The sequence below is a fragment of the Xyrauchen texanus genome, chromosome 4 (assembly GCF_025860055.1).
Source record: "Xyrauchen texanus isolate HMW12.3.18 chromosome 4, RBS_HiC_50CHRs, whole genome shotgun sequence".
Taxonomy (NCBI): domain Eukaryota; kingdom Metazoa; phylum Chordata; class Actinopteri; order Cypriniformes; family Catostomidae; genus Xyrauchen; species Xyrauchen texanus.
This window is the reverse complement of record NC_068279.1, coordinates 55,126,662-55,149,829: the sequence shown is the minus strand read 5'-3', so window position 1 is coordinate 55,149,829 and position 23,168 is coordinate 55,126,662. Positions and strand designations below refer to the sequence as shown.

The 23,168-nt window shown below is 40.6% G+C and overlaps 1 protein-coding gene across 2 annotated transcripts in view; it reads left to right on the top strand.

The window, feature by feature from the left end:
* LOC127637470 (BMP/retinoic acid-inducible neural-specific protein 1-like) overlaps window positions 1–23,168 on the top strand; it is a 190,324-nt gene that overhangs the window by 34,739 nt on the left and 132,417 nt on the right. For both annotated transcript variants that reach the window (XM_052118562.1, XM_052118570.1), the window contains exon 2: window positions 15,195–15,462. In XM_052118562.1, the coding sequence (XP_051974522.1) occupies window positions 15,245–15,462 (218 nt within the window). In that variant the 5' untranslated portion in view covers window positions 15,195–15,244. The remainder of the gene's footprint in view (window positions 1–15,194; window positions 15,463–23,168) is intronic.

Here is a 23,168-nt window from a genome sequence, read left to right as displayed (position 1 = left end):
CTGAGATTTGTCCTCCGCCACATGGATTGAGTCACTATGCCACCATGAGGATTTAGAGAGCATTGGGAATTGGGCATTCCAAATAAGGAAGAAAAGGGGAGAAAATCTGAGAAAAAAGACAATGCAGTATGAATGTTTGAAATTATTGAGAATATAATTCAAGACATACATCATGGGTATGGAGGCCTCGTCTTTTCCAGTGACTTTTTATTTCCTCCTCTCTAAACATATATCAGAACTTATGATCTAATAGTCCTTTTCTAAGATGCAGGATGTTTGTTTTTATTTTTTTGAGCAGACAGTCTGCCTGTAACCACCTCCAAGGCAATCCAACACATTCACACATTTCCTCTGGCCAGCATGTTTCTTTGCACCCCAGTGCAAATAGTGGCAGATATTATTTGCACCCCAACCCTGGTGCAAATATTGTCAGATACTATTTGCTTCCATATTTAAATAGTACTATACAGTACGTGCATAAAGGCAGTGTGTTTTATTGTGTTTATTTAGAGTCCCAGAAACGCACTACATTAAACCTACCCCTAAACCTAACCTTAACATTACCTTGGAAAAATTAAACTTGCTTTTTCTAAAGGTATACATCTTGTAAAGGTATTCACCATGGTATTTTGTTATAAATTTACAGTAACCACAAAAATAACCATAGTTAAAATATGACCACTATTTTACTGTAGTGACACCATGGTTAATTGCATTAAAACTATGGTTTCTGCCAAAAAAACATGGTTATATATACACACAAGCGATGCCGTGGCGTGGATCAAACCCTTCTCTGCACTCTTTGACATTCACCATGACCAAATCACTGCAATGAAGTGAACATTTGTATTCATTTGTATCTATTATTTTAAGTAGTATTAAAGGAAATATTAAGAGTGGAAACAGGAAATCAGATGAGGGAAAGATTGGGACAAAGGTTTGCTAGGACAGCTCTACACATTAACACCGTTTTTACATCCCAAGCCACTGCAGCGACAGCTATTGTCTAGCTTGTCATATGTTGCTGTAGTACCACCAGACTATTGGGGAGCAAATAGACACTCAGTTTATTTTAACCTCTGCTTTAACTCTAAAATGTCATTCACGTTTGTTAATATTCAAATATGGTGCCTCAAGATGTGCCACGGCCATTTTTATGTCAATGATTCCACATCTACTGTAATTTACATGCCTTATCCAGCAGCCATATCACCCTGTAGTTCTTGCCTGGTTGCCCACTGAAGCTAAGCAGGGTTGAGCCTTGTCAGTACCTGGACGGGTGACCTCCTGTAAAAAACTAAGGGTGCTGTTGGAAGAGGTGTTAGTGAGGCAAGCAGGGTTCTCACCCTGCAGTCTGTGTGGGTCCTAACGCCCCAGGAGAGTAACGGAGACACTGTACTGTAAAAAGGCACATCCATCAGATGAGACATTAAACCGAGGTCCTGACTCTCAGTGGTCATTAAAAATGCCATTGCACTTCTCGTAAAGAGTAGGGGTGTAACGGTGTCTGGCCTAATTCCCCCATTGGCTCTTATCAATCATGTCCTCCTAAAAATCCCCATCCATTAACTGGCTCTATAACTCTGTTCTATCCTCTCCGCCAATAGCTGGTGTGTGGTGAGCATACTGGCACAGTTTGGCTGCCGTCGCATCATCCAGTAGGATGCTGCACACTGGTGGTGTTTGAGGAGAGTTCCCTATTATCTATGTAAAGAGCTTCAAGTGTAGTATCAGAAAAGCACTATGTAACGTTCATTCATTCATTTAATGTGCATTGATAAATGGTGCCATATGTTGTGACAGCAGCACACATTGTTGAAGAAATTCTGCCATCATTTTGATATTTTAGAATCATATTCTATTAATAAACAATGTCATTTCTACTAATTACATGTGCAGGAACTCACAGGTAAACTCTATTGCGCTTACTGTTTCCCTTTGATGTGACAGTTTTCAAAGGGTTAATGCATATCTCTCCATGTGTCTAATTTTAATAAAATGATGCATTGTTACATTCTGACAGGCAACCTCAAATTAGTCTGCACTAATTAGTTAAAGGAGCCTCATTTAAGTCTTAAGCTGCATATTTGTCATCACCAGCCGCTGCAGGTTTCACTTCCAGCAGAAATCTGTGTGACTCCAAGATCTGTATTCATTAATAAACATAAACAGCCATCCATGAAGAAAGAATCAATTATTTCATCGACAATAAATTAATTGCTTTGAAGAGAGAATTTTTCTGAATTTAGTTATCTACAGCTCTTTGCATATCATTTATTTAATTATTTACTTATTTATTTACCACTACAGTGCTATGTGGCTGCATGATTATGCCGAAAATCATAATTGATGATTATTTTGCTTGATATTGTCATTGTGATTATTCATTTAGATCAGGGGTTTTCAAAGTGTTAAACAGTAACTCCCCCTCTCACAATTTTTTGCGATATCATGTTGAACGTCATGATTTTGTTCCACATTTTCTGATTTTCTGCGTCCTAGATAAACTCTATTCTTGTGTTGCACACAGAAAGTGTGCAACACAACAATACTATAACACTATGTTGTCATTTCTGATATGCTAATAGACTAATATAAACATTTTCTGATTGTCTGTTGTATTCATGCACACAACGGTCACCAAATTTTGTATGTAAATAGAGAATCTGGACACACTGGGAATAGATCTAAATTGAATAATGTAATTGACACTTTTCAGGATTAGTTAATTGCAGCAACTGTAATGGTAATCTTGTTTATGTTTTTGGATGAATTGTGCAGCCCTAGATTGGAATGGGTTCTTGGGTTTTACTAATGCATTTAAATGTGGTTGCTAGGGTGTTGCTATGCAGTAAAAGTGTTCTGAGTGGTTGCCAGTGAAATGATATGTGCTTGCTAAAGTGTTTTGATTTATTTTAACAAGTTAATATGTGATTGTAATGTGTTCTGGGTGGTTCCCAGGGTGTTTCTCTGTTAATGTGTCCTGGGTTGTTGCTAATGCATTAGTATGCAGTTTCTAGGGTGCTGCTTTGCAGTTAAGATGTTCTGAGTGGTTGCCAGGGCATTACTGTGTGGTTACTAGGGCATTGCTATGTGGTTGCCAAGGTTTTTTTGTAACCTCGTGTTTTTTGTTTTAGCATGTTGCCATGGGGTTGTAATGTGATCTGGGGTTTTACTCATGTATAAACATGTGATTGCTAGGGCGTTGCTATGCAGATATTCTGGGTGGTTACTATGGCATTATGTGGTTACAAAGGTATTCTGAGTGGCATTTAGCATTTTGTTTTGTGGTTGCCAGGATGTCCTGGGTGGTTGCGAAGTGATTGCTTATTAGCTTAAGTCAAGAGAATGTGAAGACATGTACACATGTGAAGACTAACAAAGACATCAGGGGAAACAAGGGCATTAATACACAAGGGCAAAGAAGGGAATGAGGAACACCTGGGGAAAACAATCAGAGGAAAACCAATCATGAATGGAAACTACAAATGACTCAGGAGCTAACAGGAATCAGGACTAAACAGTGGTGGACTAAACAAGAATTTCAAAATAAAAGTCTAAGCACAAAAACAGGAAATACGTTACAGAGCCCCCCTTTAAGGAGTGGATTCCAGATCCTCCAAAAAAATTGTCTATAGGGTGTGGGGGGAAGGTGTGAAACTTGCAGTTCAAGGGAGCTCATGGGACAAGGGGAGCAGAGGAACAAGGCAAAGTCAGGGAGACTTGAGACCAAGGTGGAGCCGTAGGGATGGAGAGCCAGGGTGACGCTGCAGGCTCGAAAGACCAAGCTGGAGCCCAAGGTTCAGAGGGATGAGGTGGAGCTGGGGCCACGGAAGACTGAGGCAGAGCTGGTGGGAGTGAGGACCAAGGACCAGAACAGATCAAGCAGATGGCCAGGAGACCAAGGAGATGACCTCAGGGTTGGGACTGGGTCAGTAGTCCTGTTAGCTGGCCACAGGGCCGAGACAGGGTTAGGAGGCCTGGGAGGCAGCCACAGGATGGGAAATCGGGCCACTGAAGAAAGAGTCTCTGGAGGAGCGGCGGGGCCGCTGGAGGAAGTGTCTCTGGAAGAGCGGGCGGAGCTGTGGAAGACCCTGTCGGCGGAGCCGTGGAAGACTCTGAGGGCGGAGCCAGGAGAGGCTTGACGAAGGCAGGCGGAGACAGGAGAGGATTGACAAAGGCAGGCAGAGCCGGGAGAGGCTCGAGGGGTGGTGCCATGGAAGGCGGAGTCGTGGGGGGCTCGAGGGGCGGTGCCGTGAAAGGCGGAGCCGTGGGGGGCTCGAGGGGCGAGGCCATGGAAGGTGGAGCCATGGGAGGCTCGAGAGACTTATTTGTACTATGTGCCTGCAGAATGTTAATTATGCTTACATGATGTGTGTGCATGGTATTTATGAATTCATAATTGATTCATGCCATTTTTAAGACTTTTTTTAGATTTCATAGCAGTAAACACAAACATGGTCTAATGGACTGTTTGTTTGTGTATATTGTGTGTGAAGCACTGTCAGGCATCCTGAATTCTCATATCAATATTTGAAGGGTGTTTGCATCTCACTGCAAACAATTGTAGACAAACAAGCTCTGCATTTGTCTAAGAAGATATCTAGATGATTCATTTGTTTGTTTTTGTTTTCTAAAAAGAAAGTTTACACAAATAACAACAACAACAAAAAACATCAAAATGTTGCGAAAGCCTGAAAGTTTAGTTTTGTCGTCAGTGTCTGATATTTTATAAGTGGTTAAATTTAATCATGCTTGTGCAAATTTAATTGCACAGAGTTTGGGCTTCCAGTGCTGGAGGGGAAAGTTCTTAACCATAATTACAGTTGAAAATTGCTCCCTTATCAGAGCATTAAGACACACTGCTGGATAAAAAGACACATAGAGGCATATGTGTTGTTTTCCCTGCAAAAATGAGATAACTTTTGTCAAAGGGATATTAAAACATGTAAAGATCAATATATTACTGGGAACATACCATACACATAAAAAAAAAATATGCTCTTTGTATACCAAATTGGTCAAATTCTGTAAGTGATATTGAATCATATGTACAAATGTAAAACAAAATAAATAAATAAATAAAAACACAACATCTGCAATTTATGTACAGCTATTTTCTCTGGTATGTTAGTAATGTTACTATGTACAGTAAAACTATATATATATATATATATATATATTTTTTTTTTTTTTTTTTATGTACCTACGACACTGAATAATAATAATAAATCTTCACAGTTACCAAAACATCTTTGCTACAAAACCACCATTACATCAACGGCATCATGACCAATCGGCGCTTGAACTGTGCAACACTTACTCAACGCTGTGTAACGAAGCTGGCACTGTGCGTGCGGACAAACAAATATGAATTTGAGAGGACAAAATAAACAAAAAAAAAAAAAAAAAAAAACATTGTCAAAAAAACAATAAAAAAATAAATCCATCCATCTTCTTTAGCCGCTTGTCCTCTGTAGGGTCGTGAGTAGTGCTGGAGCCTATCCCAGCTGTTTCGGGCAGAAGGCATGGAAACACCCTGGACAGGTGGCCAGTCCGTCACAGGGAAAACACACACAGACTTACACATTCACACTCACACCTATGGGAAATTTACCGTCTCCATTTCACTTAACCTGCATGTTTTTGGACTGCGGGGGAAACCGGAGCACCCGGGGGAAACCCATGCGAACATGAAGAGAGCATGCAAACTACACACAGAACTGCACTGGGTGAGCCACAACTTGAACAGGGGACCTTTTTGTTGTGAGGCAACAGTGCTACCCACTGAGCCACCATGCACCATTTCAACATCCGCAATGGCAGCATCCGCTCAAAACAAAGTATTGCAAATATTTTAAATTCCCCTGTGTTCTCTTAATTTTGTTAAAGTAATGAAATAAAATAACTAATATAATTTCCCATCATTACAGGAGATTATACAGTTATTACTAATATGATGACCCATTTTATGATGTGTGCTTTAATGTCATAAATCAATCCCCTTGCATCTTGCATATCTTACTCTCATGCAGGATATCTGCAGACTTAAAAGCTTAAATGCATCTAATGCAATACATTCATGTGTAAATATGCGCTGGGTGTTAATTAGCTAGCAGGTATGTGCTGACAAACTCCTCCGCCAACCAACTCGTGTCACAACCTATCATCAAGCTGCTACTCGCCCATGTCTGAACTTACCACGCCACCAATTAGTCTGAATCAACTGAAGGCTGTACTTCCTGCATGTAATCTATTCTCATCTGTGAAAAGGGCATCAGGTCATGTTAATAAGGAGCTCTGCAAACAGTGCGTTCTAAGCTCGTCAATCTCTGAGAGCCAGAGATTTTAAAACAGCTTATAAAATAAAATAGAATATCAGCACTATGACGTGTGGCACGGCCGCTTGATCAGGCTATTATGAGTTACTGTTAAAATGCAACCTGTATACACTTAGTTAATGTGATATTATCTCTAGACAGAGGTAGACGACTAAAACTGGTTGAAGAAGACCAACATACCATTACACAAATAGTAGTTTTGTTTAGTTCTATAGTTTCCTATTACACTTGACTAGAGTAATATTAGCATTAAACAGGGGTCATGACTAGTGCTAGCTGGACAGGTCAATCAATATTACAATATGCCAGATAGTACTTTCTTTAGACTTTACAGTCTATTACAATTAACTAAAGCCAAATGTTGAATCAGAAAGCTTAAGATCTCAATTGATGCACATCATGCTCAATCAAATACTGGGTCTTAGTATGTATTCACCCTGATCACATATTTACAGTAAGCCAATCATTTCAATTTAATGCCAATTTAAAGACTATAATCAATTTTAACAATTTATTAGTCAGGTAAATATGTATCAAGCCAATGACATAATTAATCAGTTCATGACTAATCAATACAAAACATCTCATGCTTAAAGACGAATCTTAGGTGTATCAGATGCATACCGGACTTCAGAACAATATGTAGTGTAAGCACCATGTGGATATCTGGCTACAAAAAATTCCAATGAACTGTGTTACATTTTCTTAAATACTCAAACCAGAAAAAACATAAACAAAGCGAATTTGGGAGTGATTAGGTTTGGAAGTCATGGGTCATACTTTTTCTGGAGGTACGTGCACCCCCAAGCAGTGGTCAGAATGTGTCTACATTCTTAAAAATGTCTTACCAGATATTATACTGTTGTGGGGATTAGACCATTTGAGCCATTTTTAAATGATACCAAACATGCCTAGTTAAATTATTTGTATACATCGGAAATTATATTTTGTTACATACATATCTTAGGTGAGTCTGAGGTGATTCTGAGCTGAAGGGAGAGAATGAGACAGATGTGGAAGAGCAACAATGAGGAGTGAATTTGCAATCTTCGCACAGTCAGGTGTGGTGCCTCAGGAAGAGATGCTAATTGTGAGAAAGTTCATGTGTTGATTTTCTCAGAGATCATACATTTGCTCTTTACCTCCCTGGGGAGTTTTGTCCTTTGAATGAAAACTCTTGGCACCCTGCCTTACAGGGTTATGCGAGCAGGATTGGCAGGTTTCTTATTGTTGTCGATTAAACCTTACATACAGTACATGGCCTTCCTCACATGCAACATTGTTTGATTACAAAATTGCAATAAATTAATAATAAACATAATTGTATTTTTACACATGATATAGAGGGGTTAAAATGGGGAGTTAAAAAAATTGACCTTAATGAATTATGGAATGATTTTTCTTCCTGTATAAAATATGTTCTGTTTCACTGGCCCGGCTCGAGCTCTAAGATGTAAGGTGGTCCATAGGACCATCTGGGTGGGCCGAACTGATGGAGGGGTGGGTGATGGTGTAGTTCTCAAGGTGGGCCAAGTACATGATCGGGTGGGCTAGGCTCACCCAGGCCCCCCTGTGGAGTCTTTGTTTACATGAGCTAATTCAGACAGATGGGTTGCTAGTCAGCAAGTCCATGAAAGTGCATAAGTTTTAATAGTGTGCATTTAAGACAGAATTTTAAGACTTAATTCAAATCATGCATTTATGTACATTATATTTGTCTAATAGGTACAATTTTACAAATTATTATAAACTTCAAACACTTCAAACTCATTCTTGAATATTTGTTTTTATTAAATAATTCTAAACAACACACTGGCAATAAAGCATTAGAACATTGATTTGTGAACCTCAAATGAAACAGTAAAAAACAATCTGAACATGTGTCTCACAAACTGATGTAGATATTGTTGTAACCCTGTTCCCTGATTGTGGGAAAGAGATGTTGTGTCAATGTAGTGACACTAGGCTCTCTTGAGGGCCTCAGTTCCCTCTGAACTTTGAGAAAAGGCCAATGAAAAAATTGGTGAAGAGAATTTGCATGTCCCTACCCCGGACATATGGGTATAAAAGGAGGGAATCATGCATCTGCTTAGTCAGGTTTTGCTCTAAGGAGCCGAGAATAAAATTCGGCCGTTATAGTGGTTGGTACAGTGTTGTGGCAAGAGGAACAAAACATCTCGTTCCCTCCATCAGGGAACAGTAACCTAGACATTCCCTTCTGTCACTCACTCAACATTGTGCCGATGTAGTGACACTAGGGGTCCCTATCCAATAATGGCACGACACTGAACCATGTTACATGAACTGCTGATGCAGGTGCAAGCAAGCTGTTGCATTCCAAAGAAGCAGCCCACATCAGGCTGCACGTAACCTTCCCCAGCGCCCCATAAGACGTCATATACATTTTAGGTTCCCAGCATCCCTGAAGGGGGGAACAAGCGATGAGACAAGCCCTTTTTCTCTCTATGTTTTCTCCCATAGAGGGTTAGATGGAGCTGGGGCCATCTAACGCTATACACGCTTTGGGGAAGGTGTTCTTTTCCAATCCTATTCTTTCAGAGGGAAAAGACCTCGTAGAGACCACATCCTGCCCAGGCCTGGGAAGGTCAACATGTAGCAAATATTTCACATGGGCTTACAAGCCTCACATGGAAGTGATGTGGTGGTAGGTCCTGCCTGGTGAGGGAGGAGCTCTACAAACAGCGACCGGGGGCAGAGGGGACTGCCCAAGGGAGATGCTGGTCTGCCGAGAGGGGATTTACCACCATATCACAGAAAATATGACAAAGGGGGTTACTGTGATAACTGGCACCTGTGGAGCACCTATTCCAGTGCAGAGTAATTAGTAACCATAGTGGGTCTGGTCGGGAATTCCTCTGGCAAATTCGCGAGCCAGAGTGATAGGGAGCAAGGACATCCAGGGAGCATGAATTTTGTGGGCTCATCTGGTAGTAAGAGCGCATGTGTTTGCCTCAGAGGAAGGGAAAGTCGCTATGCGCAAGCGATACACCCAGTCAGCTGTTCCGTATTACTTTGTTCTACGTGCTCGGACCTGAAAAACACGGGATGATACCGGCTCAACCAGGAGAATATAGAATCTAGCAAAGTTATTGGGTATTGTCCATCCAGCCGCTCTGCAGATGTCTGCTTGGGAGGTGCCGTTAGCCAGTGCCCATGAGGATGCCACACTCCTCGTAGAGTGTGCTCGAACCCGCAAGGGGGTGGGAGCTCAACTGAATCTAGTGGCTCGAAGGAGTCTGCTGAAATATGCTGACCTGGCAGCTTTTAGTGCCTGTCTGCAGCTACAGACACTATCCTTCCATGCACCACAAAATACTTCTAATTTTGTATTTTTCCACATGCGCTCCATTTTCCAAGCTGCTCTCTTGAGAGCATGAGTGTGATCATTGTACCATGGTGCAGGGCTTATTTCTTTAATTTTCTTTCATCGAAGTGAGGCGACAATATCAAGAATGCTAGAGAAGACTGCATTACATTTTTTGTTATTTCATCAAGTTCTTGGGCTTTGGGGTTTATTGAGTGTATGAGATAGATCTGGAAGATTATTAGTGAAGCTATCTTTAGTGGCAGCATACACGAGATGAGGAAATGATCCGAGATGTCATCGCTCTGCTGCAGAATTTCTATATTATCAACATCAAATCCATATGACAGAATTAAATCTAGCGTATGATTATGGCAATGAGTTGGTCCTGTTACATTTTGTCTGACTCCAAGAGAGTGGAGAATATCGATAAATGCTAATCCCAATGTATAATTTTCATTATCTATGTGAATGTTGAAGTCACCAACAATTAAAGCTCTATCTACAGTAAATACAAGATCTGATAAAAAAAATTAGCAAATTCACCAAGGAAATCAGAATAAGTCCTGGGTGATCTATACATTGTAGCAAGGACAAAAGACGACAGATTATTTATTTATATCTGATGGTGTCACATTAAGCATTATTAGTTCTAAAGACTTACACTTACATTACTGATTAACACCAAAAACTTCACTGTAAATTGTAGCAACACCTCCTCCTCGACCCTTCAGACGAGGCTCATGTTTATAACAATAACCTGGGGGAGTAGATTCATTTAAACGAATATATTCATCCGGTTTAATCCAGGATTCAGTCAAACAGAGCACATCCAAACCATGATCTGTAATCATTTAATTAACAATTAATGCTTTGGTAGAAAAAGATCTAATGTTTAGTAGCCCTATTTTTATATGATGTGTATTTTTTATTTGTTTGTTTTGTTCAAGTTTGACCTTAATCACATTTTTTCTAACTGATTTAGTGAGGGTATTGCGTTTGGTAGTTCGGGGAACAGACACAGTCTCTATGAGGTATCTAGGTGATACAGTCTCTATGTGTTGTAGTTTATGTGACCTGTGTGACTTCTCAAGGCAGCTAGCAGATGTTCGGATTAACCAGTTTGTCTGCTTCCTGACCTGGGTCCCAGTTAGTCAAATACTATCATTATTAAGACTATGAGCCAAATTACTAGAGAGGAGAGCAAGAGTCAGGTCTACCCCAAAAACTCTTCCAATTGTCTATAAATCCTATTTTATTCTTCAGACACCACTCCAGCCATTCAGTGACACTAATCTACTCTAAACCTCGTCACCACGACGAGCAGGGAGGTAACCAGAGCATATTACAGTGTCTGACATCATTTTTGCAAATTCGCACACCTCTTTAACATTATCTTTAGTGATCTCCGACTGGCGAATCCGGACATCGTTTGTGCCGAAATGGATAACAATTTTAGAAAATCTATGTTTAGCATTAGCCAGCACTTGTAAATTTGATTTGATGTCAGATGCTCTGGCCCCCGAAATGCAATTAACAATAGTGGCTGGAGTCTCTAGTTCCACGTTCCTTACAATAGAATCGCCAATAACAAGGGCTCTTTCATCATGATTCTCAGTGGGTGTATCATTGAGTGGAGAGAATTGATTGGAAACCCTAACAGGAGCGGGAGAGTGGTGTCTCTTTGCTGAGCGAGTATGCTGCGAGACGTCACCCAGATGCCCTGCAGCAGGAGCTCTAAAGCCGGAACCAAAGTGTGTATGTTTCTCTCTGTACTACTCGCATCCGAAACAGTATCTACCGGCTTCTCTTTCTCACTGACCTCCACTAGCGTTCGGATGCGAGTCACTAACTCATCTCCATCAGCCTGACTAATTCCTTACATTTATCACATGTGAATCCCTCACTGCTGATGGAAGAGGCTATTGTAAACATGTGACATGCAATGCAGGAAGAAATAATATGAGCAGATGCCATGAATTATGACTTGTTTTTTGTTGGTTGTTCCTAAGCGGTGAGGGTTTGAGATTGATGTGCATCCCTCACGCAATTTTGTTTTTGTTGGTTGTTCTTGATAAGCGGTGCTTTGAGATCGATGCAATAATCTGTGTACTGCAGAGGAGACAAAACGCTGAAAAATGCACGCAGTTTAATCGCGATAAAAACAGAACGCGGATGCAGGTGGAATATGCACGCAGTTGAATCGCGATAAGAGAATAATACAAGGGAAAACCTGATGCACGCTTAAAAATGGCAGATGTTAAGGATTAAAGGCTGAAAACAGATATACAAGCGATGCAAAAAAAAACTAGCAGGCTACAAACACAGACTCTAGCTAGGTGCCAGCAGCAACAGGTAAAATACAAGATGATGAAACAGTAGAAAAGTGGAAAGACCTGAAACGCAGTAAAATAACAAAGGATATAACAATGAATATAACGATGAAAGTTTGAGAATAAGAATAAGTAATGCTAAGCAGCCTAAGCAGGCTACAAACAAACACTCGTGCAGCGTGCCGTCAGCAACAGGAAGTCCAGTGACATCAGAAAATGTCCAGGGTGCCATGACTGTAAGTGTTTGGTGCCGGGCTGCCGTGAGAACGGTGTGTGTGCCCCGAATTGCTCTTTTATTGACAATGTGGGTACCGCAGCCCGAAGGGGGTGGTATGCCCGGCCCTCCATGGGGGGATGCAGTGGTCTGTCTACCAGCTCCCCGATGAACATGTTCAACACCAATGCGTTAGAAAGAAAATACTCTTTTAGAGGGTGTTTGCTCATTTAGAAGCACTGTCTAAGCACCCAATGGCGTAGACTGCACTGGCATGCAGAGAAGAAAAAAGCCTCTGTTAACGCAAAAGAGTAGTGGGAATGCCAGCTTGCTGAACACACAACTGGTCGGCTCCGAAGAAAGAAATCTGACTAAACAGATGCACGATTCCCTCCTTTTATACTCATATGTCTGGGGGAGGGACAAGCAAATTCTGTTCGCCAATTCTCATTGGCCCCAAGTTCAGAGGCAACCAAGGCTCTCAAGAGAGACCCCTAGTGTCACTACATCAACACAATGTCGAGTGAGTGACAGAAGGAGAACAGCAACTACTCTATATAAACACAATACACAACACATTAACCCTCTGGGGTCTGAGGGTGTTTTGGGCCCTGGAGAAGTTTTGACATGCCTTGACATTTGTGCTATTTTCAGTTGCTTAAAAACATATTAATGGCTAAAGTCTGATAACACTGTATTCAGTACAAACTGGGCTACAATAATATGTGAGAAACATGTATGTACAGGTTTGTATTTGTGAGAAAATAACATTTATGCATGGTATTTGAAAAAACTAAAATGTTTAAGTACAATTTTTTTTAAGTTGAAATAAGGCCATATAACACATACTGAACATTTGTCCACATGACTTTTGAGAACTGGATCTTGTAGCCTAGAGTATTTGCTACAAAATGATGTGAAAACCATCCTGATGGTTTTCATTCATACCAAACAATATAGTAATTTAACTTTTGTAAGACAATTTTAGTGTTAGAAAGGTCATATGCGAGGAGGCGTGAATGAACATGAATATTTATGTGATTCACACCTGAGTAGAAAAACACCCTCCCCTGGGCCTATCAATGAGGAATTTGACAGAAAGTGAATGAATGTGAGGAGACTTAATGATCAAAATCAAGTTTTAAGTTAAAAGAAGTAATATGACTATACATTTTCTTTACATAAGACTTTACTTATTTTTATACCTACACTACCATATAAACGTTTTAGAAGAAGTCTCTTCTGCTCACCAAGACTGCATTTATTTGATTCAAAATACAGTAAAAACATTGTGTGAACTCATTTTACAATTTAAAAGAACAGTTTTCTATTTGAATATATTGTAAAATGCAATTTGTGATCAAAGCTGAATTTTCAGCATCATTGTCCGCAGTGTCACATGATCCTTCAGAAATCATAATAAGATGGTGATTTTCTAATATGGCCATATTTAAAGTGCATTTTATTAATTTAACCTGAACAGATATTTGCAAGCACAAGCTTTGTTGATGATAATGAGGCATTTTAAAAACTAGATAAAATATAATCTAAACATTCAAATTATTTTTATATCATATTACATATCATATTTTTATTATACAGCATACAATTTAAATACCTGCTTTAGCCAAAACAGCATTTCAATGTAACTAAAACTTGCTTATTAGGACATATTTCAAATGTCAATAATCTGAATCCTGGCTGACAAGTCTGGAAACAGTCCCACTAGTAACATATGTACATGATTATATAAAATAGCATGTCAACTAATGAAAACTAAATGACTTACTCGTCTGAAATTGTATCCTCAGCTGGATCAAGTCTCTCTTCAAAATACAAACGTTCATCGGAGTCCCGCTCTTCTGAGGAAAATGTTAAAACTTCCATACTATCCAGGAGTTACCTTGCCTGTGTATCATTACAAACGCACAGTAAAGTGAATGAATTGTTTACATCAAACCTCACTGTCGGGGGCGTTTACCATTTGCTAATTTGATCACGTGGGTGTGATCAAATTAGCTGTAATGAGCTGAGCCAGTAAACATTGTACATCACTTTGTTTCATACAGATTACATTGCAGGAGAATATTTGTTTTAAATTTGAATTGTTTTATTTAAAAGTAGACATTTTAAGCTTTATTTAGACATATGTTTCATGTTTGTGTGATAAGTATTCGCGGAGTTTCAGTACATTTTTGTGACGTGTTTCTGAAATATGCTCGTGAACACAGAGACGTCTGATAGCTCACCCTTTTTATTTTCTTTATTTTACAAAAGCACAAGGTTTTGTTGTTATTGTGAGTGTACACAAATCAGAGTAGACCCTTTATAGTCTCTAATGATGTCTTACACTTATCTGTATACCCAAAAATGATGGAGTATTTTAAGTTGTTTCCGCTGTAATGATGAAAATATCCAACAGGACTCGCCAGCGTGTCCGTCGACCCCAGAGGGTTAAAAGTGATATTATATACACAAGAAAAGCAAGAGATCCATATTGACAAGCAGAGAAATCTAAACAAAAAATTTATGAAATCAATATTAAATCTGCACTGAACATGATTTTCCATCCATTACAAAACTTTAGTCCGCTGTGATTGGTCAAGAGAATAAGCAGCAGGGACTGTGAGCACACTTGATATGTTTGATCTCTAGTCAGATGTAGGTGATATTTAAGGTTGCCAACAGTTTGCCACATGAAAATGGGATGCTTGAGCACTTCAATATGGGGTGTTTCGCCATCCGACCAGACATTTTTTATGCAAAACACCTGACATACCAGCTTATACTGTACAGTTGGCAACCCTAATGGTGTTAGAGGGAGGGACATTCCCATTCATACAGCATTTGATTGGACAAAATGTGTGAATTAAGTGGGATTGATCAATGTATTTGGTCCATTTTCCCAGACAAGGACTGTAGATTTAAAATGCAAAGCTGACATGAACTAAATGCCGTTTTCTTCTCTTCTCATCCTGCAGGTCTCCTGAGAATGGAGCAAGAATGAGCAGCGAACGGTCGACAGTGAAGCATGAACTGGAGACTCATTGAAGTCACTTACTTCCTGCTTATATGGGAACATATAACAGTTCAGTCTTCCCGCCAAGAGCCCTCGGCCAATGAGCAGCATGTTACTAGGCAGTTTGATTGGCTCTTCTCTGACCGTGGGCCTTTCCACCACTCGAAGGGGTATCTCTCCTTCATGGAACGATTCCGACAAGGATTTACCACCCGATATAAAATCTATAGGTGAGTGCAAAGAATTTCCATCCTTTTACCTCTGGTTCTCAGCTGCTTTTGCTTCGGGATCCAGATTAGTTTCTTCTAGATTAACCAGCTTCCACCAAGTGACAGATGGATTTGTACAAAAATACTGTTTTATTGGACGTTCAGCCTCTGATTTCAACTACAAAAGATGTGATGGGAAGTGTTTCCTACTCCCTTTTAAAAATTATTTTTTGTGTCTATAACTATAAATTATTATTTTTTTAGTGGCATTTTATTTTTTTAATTTGACCATGTATTCCCTGCACACACACAACATACCAGTTACCAAATTTTTTTGTGCTTTTTGTTAATTTCATGGCATACTAACAGGCAACGTAACTGCAACTTCACATGCCTGTAATTTCATTACCATTATACGTCCAATTCATCTTTACGTCCTCTTAATTTTGCAATCTTACGAGAACGGTCCAGTTACATAATATTCTATATGGAATATTTTGGTAATTCCATCAGTAGTGGATTTAACCCCCACACAAACAACGCAATTGCCCTGATAGGAAAGCTTGAGGGGTGACATGATGTTCTGGGTACACATGTGAATACGCAGTTATCAGCGCTGTCAGAGCGGTTCACGTTAGAGTTCTGCTGGGTTCGAGTCAGTTTTTCAGTTAGGACTTTGGGTTCGGATTTGTAATTTCTAGAAAAATATACAGGCCTTCCGAACTTGTATCGCCCACCAGTTATTAGCCATTCACACTGAATACATTAATGCGTGCGTATACTCCGTTTTTCCACTGTTTTCCTTTGTAATTACGCACTGGACGAATGTCCTTGACTCCTGCACCATGTCTTGTTTCTTCAGTTTCTCATGGAGGACTGGCAGGTTTTTAGACACTGTGTCAAGTTAAACAATAGTCAATGTTGCCTCACACAAGTCGAGTTAATTAATAATGAATTAATTAATAATTTTTTTATGTGGCGCTGCGCACACTGTTCGCTCAGTTACAATATGGCAGCATGGCATAACATGGCCACTGAGGCTTGCAATGCTGGCTCTGGGAAAGATGAGGCTTGCAACTCTGGCTCATTGGTCATGGCAGACATGGGCGTTGGCTCATTGGCCATGGCAGGCGGGGCCATTGGCTCATTGACCATGGCAGGGCAGGCCTGGACCATAGAGCAGAGGTGGGCCTGGACTATGGAACAGAGGCAGACCTAGACTATGAAGCAGAGGCGGGCCTGGATCATGGAGCAGAGGCAGGCCTGGACCTCTTAGGATATCAGCGCTGGCTCGTAGAGTTGAGGCGGGCATGAACCTTGGAACAGAGGTGGGCCTGGACTATGGAGCAAAGGCTTGCTTTTGACATGGCATGGAGCAGACTGAAGCTTGGCTGTGACATGGCATGGAGCATACTGAGGTTCGGCTGTGAAATGGCGTGAAGCAGACTGAGGTGTTATTGTGACAGGCTCAGGCGTTGCTGTGATATGGCATGTAGCAGTCTAAGGCATTGCTGTGACATGGCATGGAGCAGGCTGAGGCATTGCTGTGACATGGCATGGAGCAGGCTGAGGCATTGCTGTGACATGGCATGGAGCAGGCGGAGATGTTGCTGTGACATGGCAGGCAGCAGGCTGGGGCGTTGCTGTGACATGGCAGGGAACAGACTCTGGCGTGGATGTGACTTGGCATGGAGCAGACTGAGGCTTTTTTGTGACATGACATGGAGCAGACTGAGGCTTGGCTCTGACATGGCATGTAGCTTACTCAGGCATGGCTGTGACATGGCATGGAGCAGACTGTGGCTTGGTTGTGACATGACATGGAGCAGATTGAGGCTTGGTTCTGACATGGCAAGGAGGGACTCTGGCTCGGCGGCCATGACGGGGGACTCTGGCTCAGCGGCCATGATGGGGAACACTGGCTCGGCAGCCATGACAGGGGACTCTGGCTCGGCGGCCCTGATGTGGGACTCTGGCTCGTTATCCGCCTCCCTCACAGTGAAAGTTTAACTAGTTATCCTCAAGGCAAGGTCGATATATTGAGCCAGATTGAAGGTACTCCAACTGCCGGGCATCCAGGAGTACACCGGCTCTTTCAAGACTGCACGGAAAAAAAGTGTTTGAGGGCAATCTCTTTGAAGCCTACCTCGTCCTCCAAATAGTCTTCTATAGAACTTTTTCCTTGATGTAGACATATTTGTAGATCAGCTGGGTTCATTTTGGTGGTCAGGTATTCTGTAACGTAGGCTGGCAAGCAATGACAGGCAGGAACAGATGATGATGATGAAGTGTAGACATGACATGACTTCACTTGACTTGACCTAAGTATGCCAACACCAACAAACCTACAAAAGCCCTGACCCTGATACAATGGAAACATGAGACTTACATGGACATGGGAAACATAAACCAATGAACAAACAAAACTCTAAACAAGACAACAAGACAATGAGCATAAACCAATGACATGATAGACCTAATAACAAGACTATGAACCAATGGGAAACAGACACAATGAACATGAGGGAAACAGGATAAATCACATGACTTGACATAGAAACAGGAAATGACATGACACGGCAGGGAAACAAGTTATAACATGACATGGAACTACTTTTAAAAATAAAAGACATTAACACAAAACATGAACATGAACACATCTAGACGTGACAACCGGCATCTGAGGACAGCATTACTTCTCACATCACAGTCAGCCTTCCTTTTTTTCAAGAATACTGCCAGTTGGCGTGCAGTGACCTTAAAAATAAGCTTTCAAGATAATAACATAAAAAGCTGGAGTAGAGGACACATACAATAGGTCTCTATATCTGCACTGCATTAAAGGATAAAATGGCATAGGGGCATGTGGCGCTCTAATGGTCTTAAGATCTGCACTGAAAAGAGAGGCAGAGAGAGAGAGAGAGAGAGTTATACGTTCATCTTGCACAAGGTCACTGATTCAGCAGTGCAGGCCTAACTTTGACGTGTGCAGAACTTTCAATTTAGTTTGTTGTAAAATTTAAGACGTGTCATACTGCAAAAAAATAAAACATATCTAAACATCCAAGATGAGGTGAAAAGACATGACATTAAGACTTGTTTTCAGAGAAATCTGAAGCGTAATTTATGCTTAAAAATTCTGCCAATGGGGTGAGAAAATTTCGCTGGCTTTTTTTTTTTTTACATTTAATTAAATAAAATGTTCTAAGCCCATTGGCAAACAGTTTCTTTCTTGTCTTAAGTATAAACCTCACATCTAAACCTTTCTAAAAGGTTTTAGGTTTCTCTGTAAACAAGACATGCAGCTCTATTTTTGTCGCCACACTAGGCACAGCGCAACAACCGTGCACAATGTCTTATTTTCATGAGAGCTCTAATTATAGGCACATTTTCATGACATTACAAAGCACAAATGGCCGTGGGTGGGAGTGTTTGTATGTTAAAGAAATGGCGAGTGAAACCAGTCAGGTTTCCTAAGCAACCAATAGTCCCGGTTGCTAGGGTGGGTAGTGTCATGTTGGGTTAACCTCTTCATGGTCACTATAATGTGGTTCTCTCTCTTGGTGGGGTATGTGGTGAGTTGTGTGTGGATGCTGAGTAGAATAGTGTGAGCCTCCACACACGCTAGGTCTCCTCGGTAACGCACTCAACAAGCCACGCGATAAGATGCGTGGATTGACTGTCTCAGACGTGGAGGCAACTGAGAGTCATCCTCTACCACCCAGACTGAGGCTAGTCATTACGCCACCATAATGTCCAAACTCAAAAATAAAGTGGAACATTAAATTATGTCCCTGAAAATCACTGTTGTAGACGTTTTATATATATTTAATTAAATAATTTTTTTTTTAGATTTGTGTTTGAGAAACTTTCTTGAGATTATTCAATTCTTATATTCTTATGTTTAGGTCATATTTGCAATTGTATTTAGGATGTAAATTCTATTTGTATTTTTTCCAGCTGTTATTGTGGAGCAATTTTGTATTAACTGCAAAAAGGGGCCTGTGAAAGAAGTTAAGCCTGTTGATAAAATGTTTGGATTTGGAGAGGTGGTTAAATATTCTGTATATAATGAAAATATAGTTAAAATAACAAAGTTGTAAAAAAAAAAGAATATATATATATACACTCACCTAAAGGATTATTAGGATCACCATACTAATACTGTGTTTGACCCCCTTTCGCCTTCAGAACTGCCTTAATTCTATGTGGCATTAATTCAACAAGGTGCTGAAAGCATTCTTTAGAAATGTTGGCCCATATTGATAGGATAGCATCTTGCAGTTGATGGAGATTTGTGGGATGCACATCCAGGGCACGAAGCTCCCGTTCCACCACATCCCAAAGACGCTCTATTGGGTTGAGATCTGGTGACTGTGGGGGCCATTTTAGTACAGTGAACTCATTGCCATGTTCAAGAAACCAATTTGAAATGATTCGAGCTTTGTGACATGGTGCATTATCCTGCTGGAAGTAGCCATCAGAGGATGGGTACATGATGGCCATAAAGGGATGGACATGGTCAGAAACAATGCTCAGGTAGGCCGTGGCATTTAAACGATGCCCAATTGGCTAAGGGGCCTAAAGTGTGCCAAGAAAACATCCCCCACACCATTACACCACAACAACCAGCCTGCACAGTGGTAACAAGGCATGATGGATCCATGTTCTCATTCTGTTTACGCCAAATTCTGACTCTACCATCTGAATGTCTCAACAGAAATCGAGACTCATCAGACCAGGCAACATTTTTCCAGTCTTCAACTGTCCAATTTTGGTGAGCTCTTGCAAATTGTAGCCTCTTTTTCCTATTTGTAGTGGAGATGAGTGGTACCCGGTGGGGTCTTCTGCTGTTGTAGCCCATCCGCCTCAAGGTTGTGCGTGTTGTGGCTTCACAAATGCTTTGCTGCATACCTCGGTTGTAACGAGTGGTTAATTTAGGCAAAGTTGCTCTTCTATCAGCTTGAATCAGTCGGCCCATTCTCCTCTGACCTCTAGCATCAACAAGGCATTTTCGCCCACAGGACTGCCGCATACTGGATATTTTTCCCTTTTCACACCATTCTTTGTAAACCCTAGAAATGGTTGTGCGTGAAAATCCCAGTAACTGAGCAGATTGTGAAATACTCAGACCGGCCCGTCTGGCACCAACAACCATGCTACGCTCAAAATTGCTTAAATCACCTTTCTTTCCCATTCTGACATTCAGTTTGGAGTTCAGGAGATTGTCTTGACCAGGACCACACCCTAAATGCATTGAAGCAACTGCCATGTGATTGGTTGATTAGATAATTGCATTTATGAGAAATTGAACAGGTGTTCCTAATAATCCTTTAGGTGAGTGTATATATATATATATATATATATATATATATATATATATATATATAGTTCCACTTATTTTGGGATTCAAGCTTTCTTTCACCTAAAACAGTCATAGTTTAGTTTTTCGTGACCATTTCCATCCTCTCTCACGATTTGGGGGACCTTCGACTAGTTTGCTCTTCTCATTAGTTCTTCTGATAATGTGGAAATTTCAAACTTCCTTGGCTGGCATGTTTCTGATCATCCAACAGGTGTTGATGTTCAGAGAGTTGCAGAATTCAGAACAAGTTGTTTTTGCAGTTTCCATATATGCTCGTTTTGAACTTTGGAGGAAGTTTCGAGTTCTGAAAGTTACAGTATGTTTTCATCCTATAACTCTTTTATCCCAAAAGATCAAGGAAAATTTGATTTCTCCTTATGATATGAGCCCTTTAATTGTACATGTAAATGAATGAAGTTAGACAAATGGAAGTCTATTTATTGTCTATAGATAGCCACGAGAGTGTGAAGTGTATAATGTTATTCTTGAACCTTTGATACAGTGACAGTGAAATACTGACATTGGCATTTATTGTTTCCTGATATAATATCCTTCCGTTAGCATGAAAACTTGCCTGTCAGCATCACTGACACTTACATAAATCACCCTACACTCAAAATGTGTTATGTTTGCATCAGTATTTCACTCCGCAGATGGTAAATGGACATTATTCTAATGTTTTATTGCAGAGAAACACTTCAAACTACAACATTTTGTGCTCGCTAAAGTCAAGTCTTTCTATGGGAAAGGGAACGGTGAACGGTGAAGACAGCATTTTTTAAGGCATCATAGATGTGCTCCCAATATGAAAGCTGTTCCTGAAGTCACACAGCAAAAATACTCTACCATGTAAGATATCTCATGTACCATGGAAGAAATAAAACATGGGGCTTTGGAATGAGAAGAGGGAAGCATGTAGCAGGTTATTGACAAATATCAGTCATTTGTATTGCATAAATAAATACGTAATGAGCAACCAAATGTATTTATTGCTAGATCTCTATGGGAAAAAAGTAAAGTCATTTGACAATATGTTTTCGCCATTTTGTTATGAGACCTAGAAAACCATCTATACACTGAAAAACTTGCTGAGTTTTTATGAAGCATAGCTGACATGTTGAGTTCATTCTCAACCCATCTGCTGGTTTTCCACGCAAAACTCTGTGTATGAACGGCTAGCCCTCTGCCTTTGCCTGCTCGAGCTGCACTATTTAACGTTAATGTCAAGAAATCTGGCTTTCTGCAGTTTCACTTTCCTGTCACTGTTATCATCCAATGGCTTTAAAGTGTCGGGAACAGCTTTTGATTGTGTGTGTGTCCTAGAGGAAAGAGTGGGAGAAAGATGTGATCTGTCAGAACACCAGTCATAATATTAGTCCTATATCCCTGAGTTTCTTTGCATTGTAAAGCTCCACATATTTGACTGACATGACAGAGCAAATACAGACGCAGGACTTGCGTTCTCATTTTTCACAAAAGCACTTTGATCCCCGTATTTCCTGTGAGCAGAGACTTGCGCGCTTGACTTCATCTGGGTTACGCGTTTGATATTCTAACGGAGGATTTAGGCCGTTTTCATTCACTATGTCTTTGCTTTCATTTCCGTGTCGTCTGCTGACATCTGTATTTGCTTTCTCTCCTTCCTCTTCATCTAGTCTTGTTCTGCATATGATTCTTATGCATCTTTTGTCTTTTTTCACCCTGTGTTCATATTTGTTTTATTCCCTGTATCTTTTTTGTCTCATGTGTTATGGGGTTTACTCTCTCCCCATCACACTGTCTGTAATCTGACCAAGTTTCAGTCTTTCCATGGACAATAAAGGCTGTGAAACATCTCCATTACGTACGTAACCTTGGTTCCCTGAGACAAGGGGAGTGTCCTTCTACGCGACTTAGTTGAAACCTTTCTACAATAATGGCAATTCTAATATTGGCTATGGGGTTTGAGCCCTGCCATTTAGGCATGAATCTGTCCACTATAAAAGCAGGCACGCAAACACCATTCCTCTGAATTTTCTGACTGAGTGAGAAGAGGGCATCGCTTACACCTCAAAGAACTCTTGAGTCTTGTAGTGCAGCCAGCTTATGCAATGTCTCATTCAACCTCGTCTCAGGGAACTGAGGTTACATACATTACCGAATGCAGGCGGTTGTGAAAAGTGACAGGGAGCCCATACTTAAAGAGTGCCATAAGTATATATTTGGCCAATAAAATAGCAAGCACTCTAGACAGAGAGGACTTGTTTTGAGAGAGACGTTATGTCTAGGTTGTAAAACCTTGCGAATGTGCTTTGAGAAGACCATCCTGCTGCAAATCATATGTCTTGTAAGGACACACTGTTTCTCCTTGCCCATGAAGAGG